Genomic DNA, 22,031 nt, shown 5'->3' on the forward strand with positions numbered 1-22,031 from the left:
TAGTTCCAACCCCCCTGCCATGGGCAGGGACACCTCACACTAAACCTTATCACCCAAGGCTTCATCCAACCTGGCCTTGAACACTGCCAGGGATGGAGCATTCACCACCTCCCTGGGCAACCCTTTCCAGTACCTCACCACCCTCACAGTAAAGAATTTCTTCCTTATATCCAGTCTAAACCTCTGCTGTTTTAAGTTTCAACCCATTACCCCTTGTCCTATCACTATAGTCCCTAATGAAGAATCCCTCACCACCATCATACTCTGCTAGCAAAAGTACGATAATTCAGGTAAAAGACTGTTCCAATAATGTCCTCATGAATGTACATAGACTAAAAATTAATTGGATTTCACTGTAAAATATCTTACCTGTTTTGTGTTGTCTTGATCTAGAAAGGAAGCTACAACCCCAGTGAATAAAAATGGTCTTCACTCTCATGGATTTCAAAAGCTAGAAGTGAAGCACTGATAACCAATGGCTTTGAGTGTGGATATATTCCCATATGAAAAAGCTAATAAATATTAATTACAAAGGGGAAAGACAAATTCATAAATATACCTGGGCTGATAAGCTTGAGGTCAAAGTTATGCTCATTTTAATGAAACTGACAGATATACAACAATGTTGGGTCTGTGATGAATTCATGGTCTGCAAAGTAGAAAACCAATGGCACCCTCCATTGCCATGGCCTCAGGGCCATGCATTGCTGTTTTGAGGGCAACTTTTATTTTCAGAGACACCTTGGGTTTGGCTTGTGCTGATTGTGTGACAAATCCAGCTGTGCTTGGGGCCAGATGTGGATGCATGTGCCCTACTTCTATAGCTTTCTTGTTGTACATGATGACATCCTATGGAGCCTGGGAAGGTGAGAAGAGTTTGACTCTAGCATAGCCTGGGGTACTTCTGCTCAAATATTTGTGGAGACCTGGGTCCCTCCAGAAGCTGTGGAGCAGCTCCAGTTCTACTGCAATGAGCTTGAGGTGTGGGGAGTACCAGAGGTCTCTGTGGCAATCGAAAGAGTCAAAATCTGCAGTAAGTGTGCTTTAGATGTGCCTTGGTTATTTTAAACAGATAGGCTGCCTATTCACCTCTCTGTATACAGGAGATTTTCAGAGATGGGCTTTTAAAAAGTACTGAGAATGCATCAGTTTTTATGGTGAAGATAAAGGCGGTTGCTTTGGTTTGTTTTGTTGGTTTTACCCCAGTGCTGTGGAGTCCAGGGCTGAGATTTTTTCCCAGTGAGACACAAACAGCTTCAGCTCTATGTTGCGTGTGTGTCACATTGTGTGGATATAGAAGCAAAGCATCCCATCAGCCTGGGAGAAGCTGGGAGCTGAGGCAGCTATAATTGGCCAGCTCTTGCTCAGCCTGCTGAATGTTGTTTTCTTCCTCTCTCACAGCAACTCGGAGGACTCTGTGTGCTGCCTTGCTTGGCAGTAGTGCTGCAGCTGAGATCCACCTCACCAAGGTCAGGGGATGCATGGGGAGTGAAAGGGGGGGCAGGGGATGAAAAGAGGGCATGGGGTGAGAGGCACGAAGACAGTAGGTGCTGAGGTGGGGGCTGCCCAGGTCTCCAGCCTGGACGGTGGCAGCCAGGAGGGAAACTTGTTCTGGGAGCCAACATTTGTAGGGTTTATGTGCTTGCTAGGGAATCTGAGCGCTGGAACTAGATCTGAGTGAGTATCTCTTCCCCTTCTCTCCCTCTTCTCTTCTTCTTCTCTCCTCCCTGAGTGCCTCAAACCCTGCGAGTTCCAGTTACCCAGCCTCAGCCAGGTTCAGGACACAACAAGGATGTTCTGTGAGCAGTTTCTTTTCTTTAGGTTAGGGAATGTAAAAGTACTCATTCTGGGAGAAAACCCAGCTTGTAAAACAGAGTGAGGAAAGAAATTGTTATATAAAGGAGAATTAGCTGAGGTGCCTAAAGTCATCTGTTGAGGAGATAAAATCCAATGTTAAGTTACTCCCTTTGCTTCATCATCCTCCTTTCCCCCAAAAACTGAGGAAGAAATCCTACAAGGAATAGGCATGGAAATACCTGGGAGGAAATATAATTTAGATGGCATTAACTTTGCTGAAAATGTATTTATGTGGTTCAGTATAGGTCTGTGGCAGATTCCCTTTAGCACCCTGTAGTTTCCCTATGGTATTGTACTTAGAATCACTGAAGTCTCAAGAGCCTCTTAGAGCTCCAGAAACCGCCATTAGTGAGAAAAACCTTGAAGCAGCTTTTCAAGCATCCTACAAGACCTCAGAGCTAACAGAAATACCATATGAAACATAAGAAATGCTATTTTTAGTCACAATTAGAATCCATGTAATAAGGATTTACTTTAGGCAGCAAATGCCTCTAAGCCTGATGCCATGAAGATGATCTGGGAGCTCTTAGAGCTGCCTTGGAGGAAAGTCATGGAAAAGAGTTCTTGCTAGTTTTCTCCTGTGACTTGATGCAAGTCCTATAATGTCACAGCCACTAAAAAGCTGTAACGAAGGAATGTTATCATCATTTTCTGTGGGGAAAAAAGCCAGAACAATGAAACTTCTAGAGAGCCATTATTTGTGAACTGATTTGCTGGTTTGAGGTTGTGGACCACTGAGCTGGGCCTGCTTCATAATTAATTTGTGCTTTCTGCAAGTGTCTTCAAATGATACCTTTTGCAACTGTAGAGGGACTGTACCAGATCCCTGTTGAGAGTGGTTAGGTGTTTGTGTGGTGCTTCCTATCTCTCACACTTCAGGAGCTTTCCCAGCCCTGGCAGAAAAGTATGTGGAGGCAGGTAGGCTGTAGTGTGTGCATAGCTGGTAAACGGGTGATTTGGATGTTGTCATGCCCTTTATATTTCATTTGGGTAAAGAACAGAAGATTGTTGATTGCAGAGTTGAGTTTTGTCATGCTGGTAGTGGTGGCATAGAGTAACTTGTGAGATGTGATGGGTATAGAAGGGAAAAGCAGCCCAACTGTGAGTGTGAGTTAACTTCTCATTTAAACAAAAACATCCCAAAAGGCTTGTTGTTCAGAGAAAATGGCCTTGTTTGGTGGGGCCATTGGCACCTGTTTTGCCTGTTCTCTGAGCTCTGCACAGTGTTTACCTGTCAGCAGTGTTACTGCTGGGAGGGATGGCAAATAGATTGGTGCATGAGGTATTAACATTTATAACCCACTGTGTCTTTTAATGATCTTTGTTACAGATAAGGGAAAAAAATCTGATGAAAAAGTCGAAAATCTATAAACCTACCAATTTCCAAAGCCACCGATGGCTGCAGAGAGATTCCAGTTTTTACAAACAAAATGAAAGAAGCAAGCAGACCTTTTTCTGAATTTGTGCCTGGCTAAGGAGCAGTGCCAGTATAACAAGGATTTTATAGTGCATAAAGAGACTGTACGGATATAGTGTGAAAACTGTACAATGAAAAGAGAATTTGGCTAAAGGTAACTAACTCCCAGACTAAAATTTTGTGTATGTAGAGTTGGCAGTTCCTACTCCCTGGCATTCTCAAAAGCGTTGTTGTCCTGGGTTTAGCAGTAGCAGTCCTTTTTTCTCCTTCTTAGTAGCTAGTACAGCGCTGTGTTTTTTGACTTTCGGCCTGGGAACAGCACTGATAACACCGATGTTTTTAGTTACTGCTCAAATGTTTAGATTGGCCATAGGACTTTCTGAGTCTCATGCTCTGCCAGGGAGGAGGGGAAGCCAGGAGGAAGCAGAGACAAGACACCTGACCCAAACTAACCAAAGAGGTATTCCATACCACAGCATGTCATGCCAAGGAGATAACTGGGAGTTACCCGGAAGGGCACCCTCTTCTCAGTCAGGCTTGTTTTGGTGGGTGGTATCATGTTCTCTTCCCTTGTTATTTCTCTTATCCTTATTACTATTGGTTGTAGCAGTAGTGGTTTATGTTATATCTTAGTTACTGGACTGTTCTTATCTCAACCCGTGGGAGTTGTGTTCTTTCAGTTCTCCCCCCCATCCCTCTGGGAGCTGGGACAGGGGGGAGTAGAAACTGTGTGGCTGACTGGGTTTAAACCACAACTGTTGTGTATTCCTGATCATCTTTTTAAAAGGATGACAACACAAAGGCACAGCATGTCCTACATTTTGATTTTGCTTTTGTTAGTGATTCAGATCAGGAAGAGCGGTCTGACATTGCTGCAGTTGCAAGGGAATGCACTTACTGACAGACACTGCTACCAAGCTTAGTGCATTCACTCTCATAGAATGAATGCAGCATGTTTTAAGGTACAATCACAAGCTCACACGAAAGCAGAAACACACTTGGCTGCCTAAGTGTTCTCATAACACTGTATAAATACCAAAAGCAAAATTTGGGGAACTTGGGATGTTAGATCAGATGATACTGGAAGGAAGTTGTTTTACTGTCCAGTTTTAGTGGGATATTTTTCCCAAGTATAGGCATTCTGATTCTCATTTCAAGAAGAGAGTGCCTAATGCTTATCTGCAACTAATGAGCTAGAAACATTTTTATGGGCCTAATTTTGTAAGTTGTAGATATCTTCAAACAAAACAAGTTTGAGCTAAACATTCTGCTTAGTGAGGTAAATGTATCAAAGAAGTAAAGAAAAAACATAGGGACTGATTCAACACAGGTTTTCCCATTTATTATCTAGAGTTATTAGTATAAAATGTTCTTTGAAATTTGTGATTTTTTTATTCATAGAATAAGACAAGGGTGTGGTTTTTCTGTTTTTAATTCATAGCAGTAACAGCCAGAGGGAAAGAAACACAAAATCTTTGCCAATCCAGGCTAATGCAGTCTAATGATATGAGTTTGAAATTGTCCTTCCAAACATCGTGTCTCTGTTGTTGCTGCAGTGCCTGAAGTGTGGCAAGAGTAAGACTTCCAGATAAACACTTCTGCACTCTTTTTCTCTGTGTATTGTTTCAAAGGGTAAACAGTAAAACCTCACTGGAATCAGTACTTACTGGCTGGGTTGATCTGAAATCTGTTTAACTGTCATTGATAATTCAGCAATATTTTCTTTAACAAATCGTTCCTTTTACAGGCTTTGAACACAAATTATTTGAATCTGAGTCTGGAGTAGATTTGCCAAACTTACTTAGTGTTTTATTCATATGCTGGGAAAAATGGATGAGTGTTAGAAGTCTGAAGAAGTCTTTGCTGCCCTCACCTGTCAAAATTGAATTGCACTGAAACAGAATGAGATTGCATTATACCTCATCCAGAGTTGAAAATTAATAAAGTTGAAATTAAGCATAAATTTAATAAGCTGTAACTGGGTGTCAGGTTTCAGTGATCAAGACTGTTACAAAACAGGGGGTATAGCCCTGAAAGAATACTTCAGAAACTCCAGTGTGAAGTATAAACTTGTCACTCCCATAAGAAATGCAAGCCTGGCTTGATTCACAAGGCAGGTGGGTGAAAGTACTGGTCTAAACTAGCCCTGTTTAGGATGTTAATATGATTCATGACATAAAAGGGTTAGGGTAAAAAAATAAAAGTAAAGATGTAAATGAAATCTTGGATGTTTTGTAAATCTAGGGCATACCTTGTGTCAGACCAGACAGAGCAGCAATGAGGTAGGAAAATGGCTACACTAGGTGAATTATCCAGCTACCATCTTGTAAATGAAAAGATACTAGTTTATTGTTGCCTTGACATGACTTTCTGCCTAAGCCATAGTGACAACAGCGAAAGAGGTCTTAGGCTTGTGTCCTGGTTTCGACTGATTGGCACTTTGTTGAGAGCTGGGGTTAAATCATGACAACTTGCTAGTTCAGCTGTAGTGGGACAGATATCCCGAGGTTTTGAAAGAGTAGTGCTGTTAAGCAAAGATACACATACAATGGGAAGGAATTGATAGTGGAGCAAAAGGTGCGGTTACATAAAGTCTTATGAAGAATATAAGTGTACACTATTCTAAGTGTAAATGTGAGGAAAAAAAGTAATGAGAAGAAAATGGCTAAATATATGTAACAGACCATAATAGCAAGACCTGAAGTACAGCTTGAATTACTCTTTCAGGGTGGTAAAGAGGCACGATATTTGTACTATCTGGAGCAGGCAACTTTGTCAGCCACCTTTTTCAGTGCCTTGATCACCTCAGCCCTACGCATGTAGCTGTTGCATTTTACCTTTCTTCAGTTTGATTTGATCTCTCCTGGAGAAACAGTGCTGACAGAATAAAATTCTGCAGCAACTCACAGTATTTTGTTATTCTGAGCTGTTGCACATTCAGCTTACTTTGCCTGTTGTTCACAAATAATAAAGTTACAATCAGACCTGGTTATTTACTTCATTTATTCAACAATATAGTAATATACTTCTTTATAGTGTGTCTAGATTAACTGACTCTGTAAATCAAATTTTTCTTTGGTTATAGAGAAAGTTAAAGGCTGAAAACACTTTAATTTTGGAAAGCAAGGCTAGGCTATTCCAACATAGATTTATAGAACCACAGCATGGTTTGGGTTGGAAGGGACCTTAAAGATCATCTAGTTCTACCACCCCTGCTATGGGGTGGGACACCTTCCACTAGACGAGATTGCTCAAAGCCCCATCCAGTCTGGCCTGGAACATAGTGGGATCAGTTCCTAAACAGTCTGCAGATAACACTGCATTTCTAGAAGAATGCTTCTTGAAATGTACTTGACATCCATCAATGTTCCTGGCAGAGGTAAGGGCTCAGATTCTGTACTTTTCTGAATTTGCAAGAATTTGATCAAACTTCTCAAGAAAATTTAGAGTGTAGAGTTTAATAATAAGACAGCACTATCAGGCATACTGAAAACAAAGGCTGGTGGACCCAAAACTCCTAAGAGATGGTGCTAATCTCAAGAAGCTCTAGATATTGGATCAGACTTTTGTAGGTGAAAGGCAACAGCCTCTGTCCTAAACCTCTGGAGTTCATTCTGTTTAACTTGTCAAGGAAAGGTTAAGAGTGACTTATTTTTTGTACTTTTGTGCTGATGTGCGAGTTGTGTTTGGAAATTTGGGCTAGACAAACGACAGAACTAAAGCTACCTCTCCTCTTTCCCCAGCTAGCACTCTGAGTGGCTTTCTAAGGGTTGTACTGGACTTTGTGTTTTAGGTCAAGCTTACATGACTGCTTCAATGTTGTGAAGTACAATAGCTTATGTCTGATGGTGATCCTGTTGTGACCTCCATTAGTCTATTATGAGAGGTCATTTAGGAGAGGTCTCTTACGCAGTCACTTGTATCTCTGAATCTGGGAAAAATGCTTAGTACAGAGAAGCTTGGTGGAAGATTTCTGTTTTGATTTTTGAGGGTGGAAATGTAGAAAAGAATTTCTCTTACTCTGGGCATAGCAATGTACTCAGCAAATTAATTTTGGTTTTTTGGTTTTTTTTTTTGGTTTTGTGTTTTTGTTTTCTTCTCTATTTTGTTTTGTTGTTATTTATTAAATTCAACAGATCTACTTAAAACTGTCCTTTTCTTTCAAGTTGTTCTCCCTTTCTGTAGTGTGGTGTATATGTAGCAGTACTGCTGCACTGGGGCTTAGGGATTTCTCCTGATACACCTCATTGCGAGCACATAGGTTGTCATTCTCTTTGTACAACTTTTCGCATCATAATGTATTTGATTCATGTGGATGCCTTTAATGTGGTTGGAAGGACAAAGAGAAGCTTATTATCTGACATTCAGCATTAAAAAAAAGTAATTCAATGTAATTTATTGATATTAGAACTTTTGAAATGTATCCTTGTTTTTTCTTGCAGAACAAGCCTTTGTGCATTCGTGGATAAGATTCTGCACACAAGGCACAATGCTCTTTGACTTCTAATTAGTCCTTCCAGCAATTGTTATTTATAGAATGTGGAGTGATATGATGTTGGAGATGAGCATGATTGCAGTCCTGTGCTCAAAAAATATGGCTTTCTATAACCACTGTGAAACCTAAATTAATTTCCAAAAGAACTTGCCGTAAAGCTGAGCAATGGTAGGACCTTGCTGTGTTAATGCATGCATGCAGAGTCAGCCCGCTTGCATGCTGGAACGGCAATGGGAGTGAGCAAAAAGACAGAGTAGAAATCTGTATACAGAAATATTTATTAATCCATGTGAATGGGTGATTGTGGTCTAGTACAGTGCTACAGCAGTCATAGAATCATAGAATAGTTGGTGTTGGAAAGGACCTTTAGATCATATATTTCTAACCCCCCTGCCATGGGCAGGGACACCTCACACTAAACCATGTCACCCAAGGCTTCATCCAACCAGTCAGTATTATGACTTCCAAAGTCTTCACAAACATGGCCATAGCAGAATAAGAAAACAGTCCCATGTTTGTTGATAACGGCCTTTTTTGTGCTGCTTATTTCAGAAATCTTTCATGCACTATGAAATAATCAAAGTTGTTGTGTATATCTTCTGTTAGCTTATTTTTTGGGGTCAGAGATACTGTGAAGTAAGCCTTTTTTTAAAAAAAATGAGATTTCTGACAGTTTTTAAACTGGAGCATAATAGTTTGGCTTTATGTCTTGTGTTTAATGGATAGAGGTGGTGAGTTCAGAACCTATTTTGAAATGGGTTTTTTGAAAAAGCTTCATATAAACCTAGATATAATACTTCTTTAGTATAAAAATAAAATTATTACTGAAAGTGCATTTGGAAATTTTTCTACTTCTAGTTCCTCTGTAGTCATATGTTGATGGCAGCAGCCTGATTTGAAATAAAATATAACTACCAGTTATCACAAACACTTTGTGCATAAAGCTGAATTATTGACTGTATTAATTTCTTAGAGTGAAATAGGCTACAACAACTTTGAAGTGTTTTTCATTTAAGAGATTTTCAGTGTCAGGTGAAAAAATGTGATGTTACCAGATCAGGGGAAAAGTAAATGAGAAAAGCAAGAGCCATATTATCAGTGACACAAAAAAAAAAAAAAAAACATCTTGGCATTTCTGAGTGACAGCTTTCTTGTCTACTCAGGGAAGTAGGGGCTACTGTCATCAAAGCTAAGTTAGGAGTAGAGTTGGATGCTTTCTTGATGAGGGACACTGCATATACGGGGGATATCAGTCCAGTTTTGTCATGTCTGAATGAATCTCTTGAAATATGGAAGTTGTGGCTTAAATGCTCCTCTGCCTACATCCAGCCAGCACTGAGTACTTGGAATAAAACTCACTTTTTCTCAGCATGGGATTTGATTCTTCAAAATTCATTTGAAGAACAACACAGGTAAACCCCAAGAAAGTCAACCTCTGACAAGGCAGCAGACTGCTTTGGAAAATCAGGATCTAAAGTAGCTTTCCAGAACTCATGATGAGCTGAAGAACTGTGTTCTCTGCAGTAGAATGTCTTTCCTTTTAGCAAATATGAAATCTGCCTTTGGTAGGAGAGAGCATTGAAACCCCAACACTAACATCTGATATGAGCTCAGCGTTTGCTTGGGACTAGATTGCCTCATGAAAAAAGTAGATGGATGTCCTGTCACTATTTTTGTTACCGTCTCTTGAGGGCAGTCACATGTTGGCAGCACTGGCCACTGGGAAAATGCTAGATCTGAGTCTTTTGATGTGAAATCTTGCTGTTACTGATTTTCTTAATGAATGCAACAGATATTGGCATAAAGGTTAAAATAAAATTCTTTGTAATGTTCTGCATGAGTCTTAAACTTCTTCCTGTGTGAACACTTGGTGAACAAACATTTAGCCCCTTTAGTTTTGTTGGGGGTGTCTTGTATTATAGAGAGTGAGCAAAGAGGGTTTTATGTAGAAACAAGTGATGGACCACTGGGAGAATAAGCAGCTTATGGGAAAGTGTAAGGAAGATGAACAAGCAGAATTTAGATACCGTGCCTTATTACACTCCAGGAAAGAAATGCAGCTATGAGATCATTATTTAATGTGGATGCACAGCAGTCAGCTAAAACACAGTTGATTTAAATGCTCTGTGAACGAGGTGCTCTAGCTGTTTGCAAAGATTACTTAATTTCTCTAGGTTCTTTTAGTTTGACGTTTCCCATGTTGTCTTCAAGCCAAACATGTAAAGCTGTGCTGTGTCCTGTTTTGTTTTTCAGATGGGCCCATCTTTTGGTAATGCAACATTCCAGTCTAAAATAACGGAGACAGCTGATATTTTTGTCGGAGTATGTTATATGGTATTTGGTAAGTGGGATATCATGGTATAGAGGTATGGTCGTATCTCAAGTAGTAAGGATACTTGACTGTGAAAGTAATGCTTGTTTCTTTCTGAAAGAAAAATTACACACTTAAAATGAAAAAAAAAACTGTTTCAGATAAAACCTCTTCCCTGCTCTCCCTTCAGGAATTTCACAATGGAAACATGTGAAAAGGGATGGCTTTGACCATATAGAGAATCAGATCCCAGAGGGACTATAATGTCAGTTGATGAATGCTAAAAAACTGTATATGGACTTGAGCTAGTAATCCAGGCAAGAACAGACATCATGGGAAATAAACCCCCAAAATAAAATAGAAGTTTTGCTAGGAAAAGTTGATTGATTCTTCTGTAATATAGACAATGATGATATTTAGTATAACTGATACATCTGATATGGCTATAAGTTTTATGTTCTACTTAAAATTAATCTTACTAGGAGCACTGAGAGAGCATATCCTGACAGACTGACGATCTGTGCGCTTGACATCAGCTAACCTGATTCTACTTAGGTAATGTTCATTTTAGAGACACCAAGTGATAATCAGACTGAAACATAATTGAAAGGTTAAAAAAAATACACAATATGGAAAAACAAAAAGGAAATAATTTTAAACAAAATTTTTGTCTTTTACTGTCTTTTTATTGTTGTATTTTTTTAAGTCTTGGAAAAAAAATCTTTGGAATGAAATTATTGCACATTTGCATAAGTAGAATTCAAGAATATCTTTTCTCTCTCCAGAAGGTTTTAAATTGTAAATATCTTAAATGGGTTTAAGGAGATCAGTGATGGAAAGAAATGTAGTATCACTGTCTAACATTATTTCCTAATCTGCCATTTCCTTATGAAGAACTATAATCTGTAGAATATTTGGGAAATTATGTCTTTTTTCCCCCCTACATGAGGATGATTAAATGAGGCATATTCTCTTATGGGCATAATCCAAAGCCAATGTTGGTTTGCAAGCTCTGTGCAATTTGTTTACCTCAGTCAAAGTGTTGCTTTTTCCAAAGATATGTAAGAACAGGCAGTAAGGTTCACAAAAGCACTTGGTCTTTCTTCAACAGCTTGATTTCACATGGCATTGCTTATGGGACCCTCCCAGTCAGTCAGCATTCTCTTGTCCTCTGAAGCTTTTATGTTTGAAAGTATTGCTCTTGTCCGTCTATAAAAGGCTGCCTAAAATTCTGGGGTTTGATTGTTGTCTGACCTTCTAAACTGATGGTCACCTAACTCTTGACTAACTTTGTTTATCCATTGTCGGTTTTGATACTAGTAGTTTAAAGGAAATCTGCAAATATAAGAGAGAAACAAGTTTATCTGATGAGTGCGACCTATGATGACAGCACATTATTTTCTGCAGGGAAAAAAACCCACGGATGGCTGACAGTAACTTTTTCTCTGTATTCTGTGTTTCTCTGAAGGAATATGCTCCGTATGTGGTAACAGTATTCTCCTTTATGTCTCCTACAAGAAGAAGAGTTTATTGAAACCAGCAGAATATTTAATTATTAATCTTGCCATCAGCGACCTTGGCATGACTCTGACATTGTACCCTCTAGCTGTAACCTCCAGCCTTTCACACAGGTTTGTTCACTATGCACGTGATATTTAACATCCTCTGCAGGCTGTGGGGGTCTGTGTCAGCAATGAAAACTGAATTACTCTGCCACTTTGCTTGTCATAAAAGTGGGAATTAATTATAGGGATTGAAAGCAGCATGCTCTATAACAGGAGATTTATGGGCTGCTGGTGTTAATCAGTGCTCATGTCTATTTGAGGTTACTATCTTTCTGATTTCTGCAGGGCTGAAAAGACTTTGCTTCAAACCTCCACTTCCTACTGCATTTATCCTTTGTGGGTAGTATTACTCAAGTGATGGTCAAATGATTCATTTTCTTTTTTTTTTTTTTATAACTAGACAGTGAAATTTAGTACTATAAAAAGACAGCCCTGAATTTACTCATTATGTCCAAAAGTAGTGGTAGTGATGGTGTATAGAAATGTAGTTCTTGATTAATTTTTGGGACAGCACCTTTTGTGGTGGATGTGGGTTCAAATGTGGAACTTTGTCTTTCCTTCCACGCACTCACCCCTTTGTCCACATGAATGCAGCTTTATATCATTATGCAAGATCTATTTGTTGTGATCTTCTTTTAAAATCAGGGAGGCTTAGGAGCTCATTACTAGACCTCAGACAGTATTTGTGCTATGCAGGCAGTATGAAAACCTTTGAGAGAAGAGAAATAGATAGGAAAGGTGAAGGAAGATCAGAACTGGCTTTTACTAGTTGTTCAGCAGGGTTTGGGATAAGATGGTGTTGGTAATATTTTGGTATCAATTCATGACCTAGGCCTACTAATGACAAGCTTTTTTATTTTCCTTTCAGAATGATTCTTGTTAAGATAGAATTTGTTTTATAAAAACAGCTTAAATGTGAATCATAAAAATAAAGCAGATCATGATTACTTTAGTGGCTGTTTTTCAGAGGAGAATATCTTTTGTAGTTGATCATTGATGAAAATATAAATTTATCATGCAGTTTTATTGAATTTTTAAGGCTACAACTCTATTTCTACCTTTTAGTATTACATTTAAGAAAGAAGCATTGCATACAATAGTTAACTTTCTTGGTTGTTTGCTAGGTGGCTGTATGGGAAACAGATTTGCTTGTTCTATGCATTTTGTGGGGTGCTGTTTGGGATCTGTAGTCTCTCAACACTGACATTACTGAGCACTGTTTGCTGCCTCAAAATTTGTTTTCCAGCTTATGGTAAGCTAATATTTATGTCTTATGTTACTCGATTTTTTCACACATATATAGACTGGTATTTTTGTGTTGCATATCCTAGAGAGCATTTTTATAGAAGAGATTTTTTACATCCAGTCAAACAATTCTTATTTCTGTGATCACTGAAAATTAACTGTAGGGCTAGGTGTCTGCAACTAGTTACTTACGAGCTCTTTTAAGTCAGGTTGATAATTTGGAAACATGGAATAAGAGTTCTGATCTGAAACTAAAGCTAGCCTGAATAAAATAAGTTTTTCAGAATTTATTGGTACATTTGGATATTTATTTATAATGATTTATGTTGTGCCAAGTGTTCTAGATGTATCAGCAAATTCAGCTACTTGATGTTTTTGCAAATTGTTGCAAACCATGCCCTTTTCTTACAAACCTTCCATATGATATAACATTGTGAACATCTAGTAAAGTTAACCTACTTACACTGCTCAGTTGCCTGCATATGGGAAACTTCATTCAGACATGTCAGCAATGCTGATCTTCACTGACTGTTTTGTGTCTTCTAGGGAACAGGTTCAAGAGAGAACATGGACAAATCTTGATAGCCTGTGCTTGGACTTATGCAGCAGTTTTTGCCTCTTCTCCCTTAGCTCACTGGGGAGAATATGGAGCAGAGCCATATGGCACTGCCTGCTGCATTGACTGGCATTCCGCCAATGTAAATGCCATGGCCATGTCTTACACATTAGTCCTCTTTGTTTTCTGTTTTGTTCTCCCTTGTGGAGTAATTGTGACTTCCTACTCTCTTATTCTGGTAACTGTGAAAGAATCCAGGAAAGCAGTGGAACAGCATGTCTCCGTCCCTGCCAGGATGAGCAGCGTGCAAACCATTACTATCAAGGTATTTGGAAGTCTTTGGCAAGCTGTTTTTGGCACAGCTGGGCAGCACCATTTAAGGACCATGAAAGTTCCTGAGAAGGGAATAAGAATGGAAAAGAAACTTAGTCTTTAATGCTTTTTCATTTTGGACAACAGCATTGTCTTGTGCAGATTTGCTGCATGGCAAAGAGTTGCTAAACATAAAAATAATAGCTGTGTTGTTTCTGGAGGGTTATAGATAAGCTCACAGAGCTTCATTTCCTATGAAAATTAAGAGGTTTTTTTGGTCAAAAGGAAGGGTAAATATTGGAGCACTGAGTACAAATGAGTATGAATCTCATGATGTTGAACCCTTGCTTATGAAAGCCAGTCTGGTTTTGAGTGAGTGAATTCTCTTTCTTCAGCTACAGATATCTGAGGAGATCCAGGTTTAAGCTTTATATCATTAAAGATTTTTTTATGGTATTGTAAAGATCAAGTTCTCTTGTTTATCACTGAACAAAGGACAAAAGTAATGGAAAAACGTATTTCTGGAAATAGTTTTTGAAACAAAACCTCCACAGGTGTGCATTTCACTAGCTTATGCATTAAAATTAAACCTGTGGTCACAGTATTTGTTGTGGAAAATATTTCCTGCTGCCAAACTATATCCCTGTCCTTTCCAAAACATCAGAATCTATTTTTTGTTCAATATATAAAAATATAAGAGGAACTTTGTAGCTAGCATTAGGTGTTCTTCACTCCTTAGATAATGTAACTTGCTAATTACCTCCAGTAATAACATATTTGTTTTTTTTTCTTTATTTCAATGAATCCTTCTCTCATTTCCCTAGTTATTTGTCTGGCATGTCCTCCTAAGTACCTTCCTCAACTGCCTCCAATTATCTGCTTGGAGTCATCTTTGGTCCTTCTCTATCTTTGAGTTTCTCTGAGGCTGCTTATCATCTCAGAGGATCTCAATACAAACAACAAAGAGTTATGCAAGAGAAGAATCATAGAATAGTTAGAGTTAGAAAGGACCTTGATATCATCTAGTTCCAATCCCCCTGCCATGGGCAGGGACACCTCACACTAAACCATGTCACACAAGGCTCTGCCCAACCTGGCCTTGAACACTGCCAGGGATGGAGCATTCACATCTTCCCTGGGCAACCCATTCCAGTGCCTCACCACCCTTACAGTAAAGAATTTCTTTCTTAGATCAAATCTAAACCTCTGCTCTTTAAGTTTCAACCCGTTACCCCTTGTCCTATCACTACAGTCCCTAATGAAGAGTCCCTCCCCAGTATCCCTATAGGCCCCCTTCAGATACTGGAAGGCTGCTAACAGGTCTCCACACAGCCTTCTCTTCTCCAGGCTGAACAGCCCCAACTTTCTCAGCCTGTCTTCATATGGGAGGTGTTCCAGTCCCCTGATCATCCTCATGGCCCTCCTCTGGACTTGTTCCAACAGTTCCATGTCCTTTCTATGTTAAGGACACCAGAATTGCACACAATACTCCAAGTGAGGTCTCATGAGAGCAGAGTAGAGGGGCAAGATCACCTCCTTCGACCTGCTGGTCACGCTCCTCTTGATGCAGCCCAGGATACGGTTGGCTTTCTGGGCTATGAGCACACACTGCTGGCTCATGTTCATTTTCTCATTGACCAACACCCCCAAGTCCTTCTCCACAGGGCTGCTCTGAATCTCTTCTCTGCCCAACCTGTAGCTGTGCCTGGGATTGCTCCGACCCAGGTGTGTCCTTGCACTTGGCATGGTTAAACTTCATGAGGTTGGCATCAGCCCCCCTCCCAAGTGTGTCAAGGTCCCTCTGGATGGCATTCCTTCCCTCCAGTGTATCAACCGAACCACACAGCTTGGTGTCATCGGCAAACTTGTTGAGGGCGCACTCAGTCCCACTGTCCATGTCAGCGACAAAGATGTGGAACAAGACCGGTCCCAACACCGATCCCTGAGGGACACCACTCGTTACTGGTCTCCAGCTGCCCATTGAGCCATTGACCACAACTCTTTGTGTGCAGCCATCCAGCCAGTTCTTTATCCACCGAGTGGTCCACCTATCAAATTGATGACTCTCCAATTTAGAGACAAGGATGTCATGTGGGACAGTGCCCAACACTTTGCACAAGTCCAGGTAGATGACATCAACTGCTCTACCTCTGTCCATCAGTTCTGTAGCCCCATCATAGAAGGCCACCAAATCGATCAGGCAGGATTTTCCCCCAGTGCAGCCATGCTGGCTGTCACCAAGCACCTTGTTGTTTTTCATGTGTCCTAGCATGCCTTCCAGGAGAATCTACTCCAAGATTTTGCCAGGCACAGAGGTGGGACTGACTGGTCTGTAATTCCCCGGGTCATCCATTTTCCCCTTCTTGAAAATGGGGGTTATATTTCCCTTTTTCCAGTCGTCAGGAACTTCACCTGTCTGCCATGATTTTCCAAATATGATGGCCAGTGGCTTAGCAACTTCATTTGCCAACTCCTTCAGGACCCACGGATGGATTTCATCATGTCCTATGGATTTGTGACATTCAGGTTCTTAAGGTGGTCTTGAGCCAGATCCTCTTCTACAGTGGGCCCAAGGTCTTAGAGACATCTGCTAAGGGGATGATATAAGTCAAACTCCTAAAAGCAGAGAGAAGAGACATTTCTGTTTTCCTTTTTCTCTTAAGAAACTCTCCTAAAACAACCCACCCCAAATATGTCAATTTTGTGGTGTACTATGTTTGCTGAATTGTAGTTCTTCCTGCTGGATTCAGGCTGCAATATAGCCTACATTGTAGTACCTGTAGTACCTGTCAAATTAGAAACAATTTATAGCCCATTCTTCCTCTGGCATTTTCCATCCTCCATCCTGTCTGTGACATGAGGTCACTGTAACTTAAGATTCCTTGGTCAGGTTGGACCTTCTCCTCTGAGGTCTGATCCAGCTTCAGATGAAGTGCTTGAATGTTGCTTCAGTCTTGAAAAGCTAAATCCAGAAAATGACTTGGGCACTTAAATGCAACTTAGACACTTGTAAGTCTGGCTAAGCCCTGAAATGCTATCATGGAAGCTCTTAATGGTGGCTGCCTATGTCTCAAGGCTCCAAGAAAATGCCACAGGTTCCTCTGTAAGTATAAGGTTTTTACAAGTCCCTGCAGTTTGCTTTAATCTGTACTGCCCTACACACTAATTGGCTACCTACTAAAATCAACTAATCAGGCCATAGCATTTAATTTAGGCTCACTTTAGTCCCTTTGTTTATTTGCAATTGAATATCTTTTATTAAAAATTAATAATAAGATATTGATAATATTAATTATCATTAATATACTTCCCTTGTTAAGATATGTCCGTAGTGGGGTTTTTTTTTTGTGCTATTTTAGAATGACAATAGCAAGAGATTTAGAAAACGTGTGATGTGAGCTGTATGGTTCTACTAGTGCTTTTGTGCTTATGAATTTGCAAGGTTGGCTAACTGCTGATATTTCTTTTATTATTATCAGTGCCATAAAAATAAATTATAGTGCATACAGAGGACACTATTGTTCTTGTGATCTCTTCACAGGTACATGGGTTTGTCAGCTTCTGGAAAACACATGCTCTGAGCATAGAGATAAGAGATAAATATTATGAATGCAAGTAGAGATGTAGAAAATTGCTTCTTCTCCAGGAGTTTCTTGAGATTAAGCCACTTTAGAAACATAATTTAGTTCCCCCTAGACATTGCAGGAGCAAAAGCACAATGAGCGTAGCCTAACGTCTCATCAAATATCTGTCCAAATACCATCTCTGAATCATATACAGTGCCTTCAGTTTAAATCATGAGGGTTAAGCCTTTGGCCTGAGAAACTGTGTTCAGTTTTTGTTCTGATTCAGTGTTCATGTATGACCTTGGATAAAACTCCTGGTACTCAATTTGTTTTTGGCTTTTTTTTTTTTTTTTGTGGCTGTAATCTGTGGTACCTCTAAAGTACTTGATTTAAAACACTGAAGTATCATGTGGCTGAAAAGGAGAAGGTTTAATAATTTACATCTCTCTTTTAATATTGTTTATTGAAGAAAGAGATGTTCATTTTTGGAAAGAAATGGTTTCCAGAGAAACAACACAAATCTACACACCATGGAAGTTAATTCATCTTAAAATGTGTTTCAGCAGTGTATGGACATAATGCTTGGGTGTTTTCTGGTCCTCGAGATATAATTTTTTGTTAAATTAATAGGGGTTTTACCACCAATATTAACTGACGATGTTGCACTCTTGAGACTGCATATCCACTGGTACAAGCTGGTTGAAAGCTGTGGCTAATTACAGCTTAGGATACAAGATGTTAAATCTCAGTAATTCATTGTAATGGATGAATCTACTCCTGAAGTGAAAAAGGAATTACAGCTGTTTAGTGCCTCTCTTGATTTTGTCCATCTGAAAAAGATGTTTTAGCTGTAAGGCAAAATAGCATTGCAACTTGCTGCAACAGCTTTCAAAGTTGTTTGGGCATTAGCAGTCGTGTCTTTTTCTAAACACGTGCAAAGGGTGAGAATCTGCATGAAGACACAAACTGGATGCCAAACTTACACTATTGACTTTATAATATTTGTTGATTTGAGGTGGAGGCAATTAGCTTTTTGGCAAGTGCAGGAGAATCTGGTTGACCATGCTGAATGTGTCTTACTGTCAAGGTTTGTTATGGAAGATATTTAATGGGTTTGTGTCTGGTAGGCTGACAGCAAGGTGCTGCTGCCTCTGTGCCTGGGTGACTGGCTGAGTGTCATTGTGTCAGGGATATTCTCACCAGTAGTTCAGTCCTGTAAAGCATCATTTGCTTAAATGTGTTCACAAGCTGAATTCACCCAGTCTTATTCAGTAGGTACTGAAATAAACATCTAGTTTGGAATAGTTGAATCAGATCCTCAGCCTCTGCCAAAAGCCAGAGCTTGTTCCCATCTGCGTGAGTGAACTGACATACACAGCTGGAGATATAAGTACAAAAATGACTTAATGCTGCACTTGTAGAACACCTATTTTATATTTCTATTTACCAGTAATGTAAAAATATCCTCTGTAGCTTGTGTACTTTGTTGCTCTTCTTATAGACCATAATATTTTCTCCACCCTCCAGCTCAATTGTAATTCCCCAAGAGAAACTTTTTTCTGTAAATTTCCAAGCAATGCCACCTGCAGTTTTGGGGACACCTTTGGTGTGTGAGCATTATCCTTGTGCTTGATTGACAGACACAGGGAAATTTTTTTTGTTATTTTTAATTGTTTTTATTTGTCTCTTCAGGAGATAGTTTGAAGAAGTTTTTTGTATAGAGAATCTGCCTATATAAAAGGGCAAAGTTTAAAAAGATTTTTGAAAGCTCCTTCATGCCAAATCATATTGTTCACCAGCTACAGTAAAGTCCTGTCTAGGCTAAGAGGCAGAGCAAGTGTGAATCCCACTTCTGGCCTCAACTTGGGAAGTTATTATATTGTTATATCCCTACACTTACAGAAATTTTTACATGTTATAAAATTATTTATACTTTGCAAAGTACATAATTTATGTTAAAATTCTCAGTCATAATGTGTGCTGGGTGTATAGAAGACACTATGTGTCCTGTGATCAGATTTTTCTCACATCCCTGTAGAATGAGTAAGGCTATAGGGATTCTTCTGGTCAGTGAAACCTCTCAGTGGAAATACAAATGATAAAAATCTGGCTTGCAAGATGTGAGAAGTCATTGCCTTTCCTTCATACTGCTGCAGAGCACAGGACACTAGATGGTCATTTTGATAAGAAACAGTGTAGGAAATTTCCATGCATATGTGCAGTTATGAAAAGATATCTCTCAGAGATGAAGCTCTTTTTCTTTCTACTTCCATGGTAAAATAAATAATTACTGAGAGTCCATTACAGTTCATTAAAATAATCTTCTTATTAACTCTAAGGGATTTTGAATTGTAAACCTTTGGCTGTACTTGCTATAAACTGTAATGAGTTACTTTAGTGCCTTTTGGAATAGTGTCCATAGCAACCTTTGTTTTGTTGTTGGGTTGGTTTTTTTTGCTTTTATATGAGTCCTGAACATATTTTTTCAAGTCACATCATCACATTGTTCCTAAATCAGACACAAAACTTTATGCTTGATTTCCTTGGGTTCCATGCAGCTTGCTGTTAGTGCAATTTTAACAGCTGTGTACTTACGGGTTGATGCTGGGCTCAAGCTTAGAGTGAAATTAGAGAAAGGCTTGGCTATAATCCAGCATGCCTGTTGTTCTCCCCAGGTCTCATTGTGTAGTGATGCACAGGTGACTGCTGCCTTAGGTGGTATCACCTTCATAGGCGGAAATCCAAGGCCAGAACTGACATCTGTCCATCATGTATAGCATAGAGATAATTGAGTCAATCACAAAGAGATGTAATGAAATTGGATAGTTAAACCGTCTCACAGTGTGAAAGTCATATTCACTTACGAAACATTTCTCCTTGCTGTTGATGTGTGGCTTTTGCTCTCTGAAAGTTGAAGGTAGAAGAAGGTTTCGGACAGAATTAAGTTGCTACAAAACATGCATTTGGAGAGCAGCTGAGCTGTAGCGAAGACTTGGGGGAGACTTTTAAAAAGGGGTTCAATCAGATGGTATTTTTATTAATATATTTTTTTGGTGGCTATTTTCCTTATGCGTGCAAATTTTAACTTGCTGTTTTGTCTTTTTGTTCTCTGCAAGCTGAGCGTTGCCGTGTGCATTGGTTTTTTTGCTGCCTGGAGCCCTTATGCCATCATTGCCATGTGGGCAGTTTTTGGATCAATAGATAAGATTCCTCCATTAGCCTTTGCTGTGCCAGCTGTCTTTGCAAAGTCGTCCACACTCTACAATCCAGTTATCTATCTTCTCCTGAAGCCCAATTTCCGAAAGACCATTGCCAAAGATTTCACAGTTCTTCAACAGTTGCTCACCAGGAGCTGGTTTTCTGTCAAGGCATCACAGAACTACAGATCAACTATGAGCACCACTCAGAGAACTTTTAAGGGCAAAACGGAATCCAGTTGTAATTCTCTGCCAATTGTGGAAGAATGTTCTTATTTCTCCCATGAAAAGTGCAGTGATAGTTTTGAATGCTTTCAAAGCTATCCAAAATGTTGCCAGGGAAGCCTAAGTGATATGGAATGCCCTCCTCAAGAAACTGTGTCCTTAGAGAGCAACCTCCATGCAAAAGTGAGACAGACCAATAAGAAGTCAGTAAAGGTGGTTGTGTCGGGAGGAAAAAGCACTGAAATCGATTCCTTGGAGATTGCTTTGGAAGCAGTACCTGTGTGTCGTACATCTACAGATCTCTAGAGCTCCTTGCATGAAGCCCTCTGGCAGTACTGTTCTTACATTTTACTCATACTTTTTCATGGGACACGTGCTAGAGCACTGACATGATATAAATGCTGTATGACTCTTTCTATGCCAAACATTGTGCTGTGCTCACATGATGAACTATGTCAGACAAGTACTCTCTGCATTTCATAGCATCCTTTTACTGTGTTTTCAAGAGAATACACTAACCATTGAGAAGTTCTTCACAAAGTGTTATTACCCCTACTAGACTGTGTACATCTTGTATTCTGTCTGGTTAAAAGAAATAATTCAATATAGAGTTTTAAAAGGGCAAGCTCCTGTTGGTTCGATTGTTACAGGAACTGAAAAGAAAAACCCTGAATAAAAGACCTGTTTTCCAGCAAGCGATGCTGAATGGCAGCATATGTTGCATTTGCTGGGAGGTATAGGTCACTTTGTTCCTTACTTTGAGATGAACAGGCAGGTTCTGACCTTGTTCCACATGAATAAAATCAAAATATTTCTAGTGAGTCAAGGCAATATGTAAGATTTATGTTTTCATGTAATTTCAGAACTTGCCCTGGGACATCATTTATTATTCTGAGTTTCCTGAATAGGAACTTGAAATTAAGAGGATGAAAGCCTGGCCCAGAAATACCTTATAAGGGGCAAAAATCTCTACAGGTGCAAACCACTTAAACCTGTGAAAACTACCCTATATGAAGATCCCAGTCTTCCAGGTATCCTTGAATTTGGCTTACAAGGACAATGCTGCAGGGTAAGAATAGGCACGTCTCTTATTTCTCTTGCTCTTGGGCTCCTTTTTCCTCCATTGTAAAAAGAAGGAGAAGAAAATGAAGTGGTGTTGGAGAAAGAGCTTTTGAAACGGTTTCTTTTACTTGTTAGGGAGGACTTGTTTGAACTGCTGCTCTGTTTTGTGGCTTGCCAGAAGCACCATATCTTCTGCTGCTGCCGTGAGAGCAAGGACATGCTG

The 22,031-nt window shown here is 39.6% G+C and overlaps 1 protein-coding gene across 1 annotated transcript; it reads left to right on the forward strand.

The window, feature by feature from the left end:
* Positions 1–10,022: 10,022 nt before the first annotated feature.
* On the forward strand, positions 10,023–21,052 carry LOC101881601 (opsin-5-like). Its single transcript, XM_005153537.2, has 5 exons — positions 10,023–10,110; positions 11,549–11,711; positions 12,770–12,897; positions 13,437–13,771; positions 20,441–21,052. The coding sequence occupies exons 1-5, from the start codon at positions 10,023–10,025 to the stop codon at positions 21,050–21,052; spliced, it is 1,326 nt and encodes a 441-aa protein (XP_005153594.2).
* Positions 21,053–22,031: the final 979 nt, after the last annotated feature.

Source organism: Melopsittacus undulatus, chromosome 1 (assembly GCF_012275295.1).
Source record: "Melopsittacus undulatus isolate bMelUnd1 chromosome 1, bMelUnd1.mat.Z, whole genome shotgun sequence".
In the NCBI taxonomy this organism is placed as follows: Eukaryota; Metazoa; Chordata; class Aves; order Psittaciformes; family Psittaculidae; genus Melopsittacus; species Melopsittacus undulatus.

Coding starts and splice junctions, on each gene's coding strand:
- LOC101881601 (XM_005153537.2), top strand. CDS start 10,023: ATGGGCCCATCTTTTGGTAATGCAACATTCCAGTCTAAAATAACGGAG. Junction 10,111..11,548: donor AGTATGTTATATGGTATTTG/GTAAGTGGGATA, acceptor GTTTCTCTGAAG/GAATATGCTCCGTATGTGGT. Junction 13,772..20,440: donor TGCAAACCATTACTATCAAG/GTATTTGGAAGT, acceptor GTTCTCTGCAAG/CTGAGCGTTGCCGTGTGCAT.